Raw genomic sequence first — 10,393 nt, 5'->3', positions numbered from 1 at the left:
GTGACTGGTCAGTCCCGAAGCGTGGTGCTTTTCCAAATTACTCTTGCCATCACTCTGCCATGTAGGGCTTCAGGAGCGTACAGTAGTAGTAGTAGAACAATGACGGTCAGTAGTAACTCAGCACATATATGCAAGCTAACATCACAGCAAGATTGGAGAACTGGAGTTCAACCACGCCCGCAAGCCGACCGCGTTAGACTGACTCTGTCATGATCACACGCGCATTTTCGGCACAGTCCGGATGTTCATCCGATGAGCCGTGTGAGCTTCGGGCGCCAGTCTCAAACCGGGAAGCACAAAGATGGAGGCCACTGTAAAAAAAACAGCAGGAAGTGTTCGTCATTTTAAATGTTAGCAATGATTTTTCTATTTAGACACGAGTGATTTTGTGGAGTGGTCAGGACGATGTTGCGAAAGAAAACATTGCACGTTTCAAAAATTGAATAACAAGTAAACATTTCGTGGCATGAGATGGTAACAGGAGCAGATGAGTAGATTTGAAACACTACCAAATCATGAAACTAACTCACCATCTGATAAATCCATGATTTTAGGAGGAAGGTCTGAGAAGAACATGTGACTCATGGCTTCTTTGGCAGAAATCCGCTTTGACGGATTGAGCTGCAATACCGATGGATTAGAGACAACATAAAGTTCGACCCGATGTTATAGTTCATTATACGCTAAATAATTATGAATAAGTTAATTAATTAAGTTAAATAAGTCACTTAAATATGCAGATTTTTCTTGTAATATTCTGAGTGAATATCATTGATTGAAGCTAAAGGTAGATAAAAGTTTTTTTTAATAATAAATCATTGACGAAGGTAATGACAAAGGTATGTGTGCAATAACCTCACCTGCAAGCACTGACTAGCTAGTTTCTCTGCATACGGAATCTGCAGCAGCTTTGGAATGACCTGTGACAATCTCTTATGTGCATACTTCCCAAATTTTTCTGTAAACATCACATCACAAAGTAATATATAAACACAGGATACTTCAACACTCGTTTAACTAAAGAATGTAGGCACACCTTCGAAAACCAACTGCTCCATGCTTATGAGGATATTCAGCAGAAATATATTAGAAATATTTATAAATTTTTCATGGTGAGGAATGCTTTCTGGAAAGAGCTCAAGCGCCTTTGAAGTTATATATGGCCAGACTATTTATTTTATTCAGTATATTAAATTTGATATCAATATAGGCACTGCAAAAGAATCGTGAATATATTAGGCAGATTTCACAGCGAAATTGTAGTTTTTATGCAAAAAAAGGGGTTGGGAATGGCGCAGTTCTATTCATTATTACTTTTACATTAATTTCTTCTCCTGTTATTTCCATTATTAATTTTGAGCTGCAAAGCTACTTCATTGCTGATTCATCTCAAGCAAGAATTTCATTACAAGAGAGGTGAATGGCGTTGGCCAGCACAACATATACAACCATGTTCCTGACTAAAGGTATCAGTAGCAGTCTAAACACGTTTCCATTTCCACGAGCCGGCTCACAGATTGTAAGTCGATAACGAACTAGAAACGCGACCTATCACCGCGCGACAACTTGAGCCGACGCGCAAACATACCAGAGTTGTGGTTCGGGAACGATGTGACGCCCTCCCACGTTTCCTCCGTAGGCGTGCCCAGTATCTGAAACGCACAGAGCGGACGTAACGCGAGATGCCTCAGATGCAGCGCGAAAGAAGCGCGGCGCGACGCCACGGCAACGGCGCACAGAACCGGTAGAAACATGGCACGCTGCCTCCATGCACGCCCCCTACACTCTACTACTCATCTCTGTTCAAGGTCACGCTCGCGAGATACTGACCTCAAAAACTCGATGCAGTAAGCACGTACGTATCCTTTATGAATAGGAAATGTGGTCAAAATAAAAAAAATGCAAATAGTACAAAGGGAAATGAAAAATCGGAAACGCGGTTTTCACGCACGCAGATGTCTTGGAGCCCCCTGGTGGCTGATACAAATGACGGCAGCTGTGCTATCTCACACATTGTGATCGTCATGCCAAGCTAGATTTAATTTGGCTTCCTCACGAGCAATGCGGGTAGACCACAGATCTATGTGAAGCGTGTGCTGAATAACATACCCTGAATATTTTATCCAGTTGATCATTCGTGTCCTTCATTCCGGGAAAGGTCGCCTGCCCTGATATCATCTCTGAGTAGATGCAACCCACACCCCTGCAACATGACAGTGACGCCATGCTGGTCAACGATGACACGTACACCATAAGCAATATATTTCTCCAGCCGTTTTAAAGAAGTTAAAGGATTCATTTTTCAAATGCAATCTTTTACCTTTGTGTCATCCGATCAATTATTAGTGAACAAATTCTTGTAGGAAGCAAATATTACTGCCTCTCTGACAGGATAAATATGTGTTCACTTTCAAGGACTGTCTAGTCCCTAGGCTTCACATATAGCAGGCAAATGGTATTTTAACATTCCATTACTTCCCAGGTTTTCCAGGACCATATAATATATTTTCTAGGACTTTCCAGAAATGGCATTTTATAATTCCAAGGTGCTACAGGTTTCCATGGACCATATTATTTTCTACGACCCTTTATTATGAAATGACATTTTATATTTTCCAAGACAATCCAGGTTTTCTAGGTCATTGTCTATTTTCCAGAATTTTCCATATCTGGAAAATAGCATTTTAATATTTTCAAGACTTTCCGGGCATCATCATAGGACACATGGTACAAAAGCTGTTCAGTGAGAGACGACTCAGCGATGCTGCTGCGTGCAGACACGAGGGCGGTGCAGGCATTAGTAGGCATTAGCCGCACGTTTACGCATCACCTGTGATTCCCCGCCGATAACTAGATCAACTACGGGCTAATCGCTTCCTCTCCACGTATCAACACTGCTGCGTGCACTTAGTGACAGCTTAGCCTAATAGGCCTTCTGCGCGGTCAATCATCCAGCATCCACATCACTCATCCAGCCATCTCACATCCATACCAGATCATCACATATCCAGCCATCTCACATCCATCTCACATCATCACTCATCCACCATCTCACATCCATACCACATCCATCTCACATCATCACACATCCAGCCATCTCACATGCATACGCGCGTGCCGGAGCACTCGTACAGTAGTACACAAGAGTGCCAACATCCATAATCATCGACGCAACGGTAATCACATTAAAACGTCTCGTCGTCGTCAAACACTTGCCCCTACCCTGTCGACGTCGATACAGTGTGAAGGACGCACGCGCCACAGGAACGTCGCGATTGCTAAGAGAGTGACGCGAGGATCACTCGGAAAGATGACATTCAAATGACAATCCGTAGTGCGTTATTAAGCTATGCCGATGCTGCTTGCTTTTCAGAGACACTAAGTGGCGTACGTGGTATCCTTATATACGCACCACATATCTAACGACGTGGAGTAGTTGGTGGAGCCAAGTAACACGTCAGGGGGCCGGTACCACAGCGTTACCACCTCGTGACTGTAGGTTCGACTAGGCACAGACTTGGCACGAGCTAATCCTGCGAAAACACGTTAGACGTTCTACTGTTGTGGACGAGGTTTTATAGTTTGACACAAGCCACGCTTGAACATGAAGGTAAAGATTTGTTTGTGATGTTTATCAACAAAACCTGCCAGCAGCCTGCGCTGGGGATAATTTATAAACTAACCTTCTGCATATAAGCAATATGGTAACATACACACATCCTTTCTAGTATGGAAAAGCTCATCTTCCAAGGTTTTATTCATTACCACCGTCGACAAACTTACCGAAATCGGCTAGTTTTAGTTCTCCTAGTTCACTAATTAGTAAGTTCTGTGGTTTCAAGTCCCTGAAAAAGATTAAGATGAAAGCAAGCCAATTATTACATAGTGAATCTAATCAGAATCGGAGGCTTTGCAATTCCTTATCTTGAGTAATCTACCAACAGAAGGTTTTGTCAGCGAGAAATCTGTTTACTGTATCCATAATTAAATCCCTAAATTTATACACTTTTGAACAGTTGACATTTTATTCTCTGTCTAACCAAATAAATTTTTTTTTATAGCCATATGGTATGGAATAAAATTCAAGTATTATATCTAGCTGAATGTCACGCATAAGCTCATAGGTTGAACTTATATATTTTATCAGTATCATATATATATATAAATATATATATATATATATATATATATATATATATATATATATATACCTATGTAGTATCCGCCGTTCATGGCAGTAAGCCAAGCCGCGTAGCAGCTGGTACAGGAACAACTGCAACAGCGAAGCAAAGCAACGTGGATCTGAGCTCTATTATAGATGTAACACGTCATATAAATACATACCTTTTTATATACTAACCTTTTCACTCACGATTTATACTCCTCTTTCCACTCCCAGTTACTCATCCTTTCACTAACAATTACAAAAGTTTAGACTTACGGTTTACCCTCCCGTTTTACTCACCTGTGCCCAAGTTTAAACTCACAGTTTCTCACCCGTATACTCACAGTTACTTTCATGCTCACGATCACACACATTGTTGTTAACAGTTACATTTACACTCACAATTACTCACTTTCATACCAACAGTTACATTCCTTCATACACGCAGCTACGTACACTCACACTCACCGTTACTGATTTTTTACCATGGAATGCAAAACACAGACACCTACCATTACATTGTGCGGATTTAAGCCACCTCCATGCTTCTCCAGATACTGACTCAAGTCGGTGTGCTGCAAAAGTACAAGAGGGTTTTGGATTCCGGCAATGACAGACGAGGGGGACGGTGGAAGATTAATTCCCAGCCCTGCTTCCCCTAGCTGCTGGTAAAAACACGGAGTAGGAAGCTCGTGAAAATCACCACTGCTGGCGAGAAGGATGTGTGCACTCTGCAGGAGGAGGAGGAGGAGGAGGAGGAGGAGGAGGAGGAGGAGGAGAGTGCCTCACGCAACAAGGGGAAAGTCCTTATTTTATAAGGGGGGTTTACACTCCACGAGTAGTTTCATTGTGTAGAGGGAGATAAAGGGAGGAAAGGAGAAGGATGGATGGGCTGGGAAATGGAGAGGGGGAACGAAGAAGGGTGGTTGGGCTGGAAGAAGGGGCGGAAGACGAGGGCAATGATCGCTGCGATGGGTGAAGGAGAGAGAGGAGAGAAGGGAAGAATGGCTCGGCTGGGAAAGCTAGAGGTCGAATTACGCATTCGGTGCATGCGACCCGTCACCGTGAAAGGAGCACTCACGGCACGAGCATTTCCCCGCCGCGGCACGCACTCACGCACACTCGCACGCACGCACGCACGCACGCACGCACGCACACTCGCACGCACGCACGCGCTCTCTCTCTCTCATCTGAACGCGTGAGGCGCGTCGGCTGACCGGAGACGGTGACCTGGCAGCGAGCGTCGTTGTCGGCGGGCTATCCGACGGATGACCACGAAGCTTCGCGCATAATGCTCCCCTGCACTTACGCTCTCATCCCTCTTCGCGAGCCGCTATAAATTCCAGCTTTTCGAGAGAGAGCAAGTTAACTGCCAATTTGCGCCGCGAGTCGCCGCTGCATTCTGCGTGCGTTGCTGTGCGTTGCTTTGACGCTGGCGCGAGAGAAAGAAGAAGATCGGCGCTACAATTTGTTAACGAAAACGACGAGAGCGTACACAGACGCGAGCGCTTCGGTCCTTCATTCAGACGGGGTTCGAGCCGAAATAACTAGGCGCGCGGACTACGATTATCCACTCTAATGGCGCTATCTTTGCCGCAATTTCCCCTCGATCGAGATGCGTTCGCGGCCCAAGGACGACGCTGCTGCTGCTGCTGCTACTACTACTGCTGCTGCTGCTGCTGCTGCTACTTATCTGCTGCTGCGCTTGCGTGCCTGCTGCTGCTGCTGCTGCTGGCTGCTGCACTGCTGCTCTTACTGCTGCTGCTACTACTACTGCTGCTGCTGCCGCCGCTACACTCACCACGTATTCGAAGACGAACGTCAGCGTTTCTTTCGTGTGCACGATATCGTGGAGCGTGACTATGTTCGCATGCTTTAGGCCTTTCAGCAAGGAAGCTGCAAGAGAAATCATGTAAACGAAATCATTCAAAATCTGCTCGTGCGCACGTTCGCGTGAACTACTACCCCGAACGCAATCCCCACAACTGTTCGCGAACCAACGCCCTAAACACCCGCTTCGTGCATGCAGGCCTGCTTTTTCCCAGTATGTGGCCAAAATAAAAATAAAATTTAGTTGACATCGGTTGAAATAAAACACATAACATCAAAATAGAAACTATGTAGTCAAAATTCATCGAATCTCAACCATGTCCTCTAAAAAAAGTTTTTTCTCGACCACCTTTTACCATTCACCTGCTCTACATTTACTGGAAGAATACCCTGTTTCCGCCTCTGATGCCCTATTTACCGTGGCCTCAGATGGCATCACCACAGACTAACGGATACATTATCCGTAGTATCCGTTAGTCTGTGGCATCACTACGCTGCTATGTATTCAGACATGTCGCAGCCCGGACATCCGACCATAATACGCATTTCTCAAGCTCTTCCGCGCGCAAGTCGTAGAATAGTGATTCATTATCAATCAGAACAGGTGCTTCTTACCTTCTCTAATTGCAGTGAACGGAGTTCCTTCCTCCTCTTGTAATCGGATCTCTTTCAGAGCAACGATCTTCTTGCTAAAACTGTGGCAATGGAAAGAATAGAAGGAGACTTAGATACAGAGAGCAAGACGGACTAGCGTAGTTCACTGATATCCAAATCATTAACGGTTACCACACTACCGATTTACGGTGATTACGTGATTACGTCACCGTAAATAGTAAAAATTAAAAAAATATTTCCACTTTTTCACAAAATATAAGTAATTCTGTTCACTTTTTATGGTTAAATTGCTGCATTATACTTCCTGTTTTACTATATTGTTCGATGTGAACATGCACCCGTGACTCATACATAGCCCATAGCAAGCAATTAATGTCAGGAACATAATATCAAATCGTCCAGGTTTTTTTGGATTTTTAACTAGTTAAGAAACAATCTTATCAGGTAAGAATTTGACGATACGTTTAGTCCCGTTAGTTCTTACTTTTAATGTAAAAAAATAGCAACACAAATTTTACACATTTTACCCTAGAAAATTCGTGACATATTCAATTTAAGTTTACTAATAGAGTGACACTAGAAAAACTATTACAAAAAACTTGGCGGGAGACAGCTAGAGTATGCGTAACATGCACTCTCTGACACCATCTGGTCTGTAACAACAGATGTCTTAAGAGAGATATAAAATATAATAATAACATCGTGGTGTGTTGCAGTAGCAAGCCACAAAACGAAATATGCCATGCTTTTATATTAATTTCCATAACATAGAAATTAAAATAAGCTAAAAACATCAAATAAAACGTAATAAGTACCTATAACAACTACATATACTTGATACCAATCTTTGTTTCATAACAAACAAATTATCATTCAATAATATCAAATGTGTCGATGTGTAACATTGTCAATCAATAATATCAAAACTATAAAAAAAAAAACGTTTTTAACATTTCAGTGTTTGTAAAACAATAAAACATACTGAAAACGCAATCTCAAACTTGTAAATCAATATAAAATGGTAAGCAGTATTTTTTAACATGCGACAGTCGGAACTGTTTTCCACATCTATCCCGTCCATCTGTTTTTCCCATTCCTTCTTGAGGAAAGTGGATTTGCATAGTGGCCTATACCTTCTGATTTTTAACGTCAATCTCTGTGTAGCACAAAACAGCTGAACAACTGCAGAAAATTGCTTTCATATAATCAGAGCTTATTTCTTCATTTTGATCGCAAAACGCTCACGGTCCGCTCACGGTCAGCAGCGAAATGCAATAGAACGCTGACTAAGTTAAAAAAAAGGTCCAAACTATCAATAGTTGATGCCATTATCGACAATTGTTTTCAGTCACCCTCTATTGCAATATATCGACAGTTCAATGTGTTGGTACACCCACGGAAACAGAGCTGGCTGTTGACTAACCATGACACAGCGATACGGAACCTTCACAGTTGAAAGAAAACGCGGCGTGTCAGAAATACGCCTAACGAGGAAGTGCGCGTGCGCAGAGGTCAGCACAGAGAAGAAAGATGTACGTATACGTACGCCACACGACGCGAGCAAACGCAGCTGGGCCTCGCACATACCAACACCCGAAATCAAAACCCAGATACTCCCAGCAAACATCTTGTCGTCGGCTGTTTGCACGCTACACGCTCTGAAGAAACCCCCACTAACTGCCTCGCCGCTCTATACCGCCGGCTACGAAATAACTGGAAATATCAGAGGAGCAAATAGTCGGATGCGAATTCTTATCTACCCATTTACACGCCAGCGACAATACTGAAGATTTTTTTTATACATGGCTTACTCTGCATTGGGGAACAAACAAAGTGGAAGAGCATTACTCCCAACGTGGCTACTTATCGTGGTAAAAAGGAAGTTGAGAAGAGTAATGACATGCTAACTGAGCATACATTGTGTACAGGAGTCGAGCTGGGCGTAGAAAAATTACAAAACTTGAATTGGGACTGCTATGTGACTAGATCTTCCTATATGTAGCCTTTCGCTCCACAAAAGGAAGGGTTGCGAAGCGAATGGTTGCATACGTTGAACTAGAATGGGACGGATAAGTCGGATATACCAAATGGCCACACATAACCTGTAAAATCACATCAGCAGAATCGGCAAGCGTTCGGAACCGATATTGAACAGGCTTCAAGGCGAAAACGTTTTAACACTAGACAAGGTCAGTGCTCACTCAATCAGCAGCGACGGGCTAGAGATCTATACAGACATCCTCCCGAGACATGGCAGTGCGCCAGCCGCCCAGGGGAACATGCAGCTGTGTGTGTGAGAGAGAGACAAGTATCTCACTCCGGCGGCACTAGTCAGCACTTGTTTCTTGGAATGGCTGACTATACTCATCAGACTGTAAAGAGACTGTGCATGCGTCTGCGCCATAACCTCGTGCCTCCCAACTCTCGTCCTCCCAGAACGGTACTATATGAAGACTACATGAGCATGTGGACAAAAATATCAACAGACGCGTAAGAGGGTCGTGTTGGAATGGAATACATGTGCGCCGGAATTTTCAGCAACGCAGGAAGGTTGAAGAATTTTAACGGCGCACAATTCAACGTGTTGCCGGTTGATATATTCCCAGTGGCACGAATATATCTACACAATATGCACATATCGTACAGATATGCAATCGTAAAAGTATGCATCGGCAAAAGAGTATGCATCGTAAAAGTCTGTCACGGGCACCGAGTTCGAGCAGCAGCAGCAGCAGCAGCAGCAGCAGCAGCAGCAGCAGCAGCAGCAGCAGCAGCAGCAGCAGCAACAGCAGCAGCAGCAGCAGCAGCAGTAGTAGCAGCAGCTAGCTACATATGCCAGTAAATCACGAATAGATATTGCGAATGAATACAAATGCAGCGAGGAAGCCGTGGTTCGTATTTCAGGAATGTTGTTTCTGTCGCGCAAAATAGAAGTTAGTGTCGGCAAATAGCACATTAATACAATTGCGCTCGAGGACGGAATGCCGCTTAATTAAACATTGTCAAATTACGCGAACATTTCATTCAACTGTCCCGAGGCACAGCTCGTAAAAGATTTCCGTGTACTCATCCGTTCGGATTTGTCAGATTATTGCACTTCAATCAAACAAGGTGAAAGCCAGAGAAATGCACTCAGTCGCGAGCGAGTGATGCTATTCATCATAGCGACCTCTTCTCCGTAACAACCTCCTTGAATATTGAACTTTGAGCATTGTTGATAAAGCTATGGCGCATCGCTAACGACCTTAATGTAACCTCTATTGTTTATTGCGTCATGATTTTTTCCCGCAGCGGGTGAACATTAACCAGGAGAGTCACGTTCCTAGCTCTAGGTAGAGCGCGCACCAGCCAGCACCACATTTTACTAGCAATGCACGATGGAACAGTTGCACCGGACAAACCGACGCGACGCCACGCGGCCAGCCACGCGGATTTAACTCTAAAAGCGAATCAATAGCACCGCGCACGCACACGCGCCTCACTCGGTAAAAAATCTAACGAGAGACGACGTCGGGCGCCGCCATTGGTGCACTTCAGCTGCTAACTACGCACGTTTATCCCATCACGTAGCGCCAAAAACACACCACTATCTGTCAAGCTGTATTTAATGCCATTTATTATCTCATGCTCAACTATAGCGCGTGCGTGAAGCGTGCGTGCGTGTGTGCGTGCGCGCGCGTGTGTGTGCGTGCGTGCGTGCGTGCGTGCGTGCGTGTAAGCAGTGCGATAGCGTGAACACTCGGTGACACTAGCCGAGCGTCGTACACGCACACACACACACAC

General features: G+C 44.2%; 1 protein-coding gene across 1 annotated transcript in view; it reads right to left on the bottom strand.

Moving 5' to 3' along the window:
- Positions 1-50: 50 nt before the first annotated feature.
- LOC106805920 (cyclin-dependent kinase 14-like) overlaps positions 51-10,393 on the bottom strand; it is a 13,112-nt gene continuing 2,769 nt past the window's right edge. The window contains exons 2-12 of the mRNA XM_014807691.1: positions 6,611-6,690; positions 5,967-6,061; positions 4,678-4,740; positions 4,212-4,273; positions 3,784-3,845; positions 3,413-3,533; positions 2,110-2,203; positions 1,589-1,652; positions 861-958; positions 531-621; positions 51-311 (exon numbers count right to left, since the gene is read on the bottom strand). Of these exons, the coding sequence (XP_014663177.1) occupies positions 214-311; positions 531-621; positions 861-958; positions 1,589-1,652; positions 2,110-2,203; positions 3,413-3,533; positions 3,784-3,845; positions 4,212-4,273; positions 4,678-4,740; positions 5,967-6,061; positions 6,611-6,690 (928 nt within the window). The 3' untranslated portion in view covers positions 51-213. The remainder of the gene's footprint in view (positions 312-530; positions 622-860; positions 959-1,588; positions 1,653-2,109; positions 2,204-3,412; positions 3,534-3,783; positions 3,846-4,211; positions 4,274-4,677; positions 4,741-5,966; positions 6,062-6,610; positions 6,691-10,393) is intronic.

This window comes from Priapulus caudatus, unplaced genomic scaffold (assembly GCF_000485595.1).
Source record: "Priapulus caudatus unplaced genomic scaffold, Priapulus_caudatus-5.0.1 Scaffold133, whole genome shotgun sequence".
In the NCBI taxonomy this organism is placed as follows: domain Eukaryota; kingdom Metazoa; phylum Priapulida; class Priapulimorpha; order Priapulimorphida; family Priapulidae; genus Priapulus; species Priapulus caudatus.
Note: the sequence above shows the minus strand (reverse complement) of the source record. Positions and strands in the feature narration are given on the sequence as shown.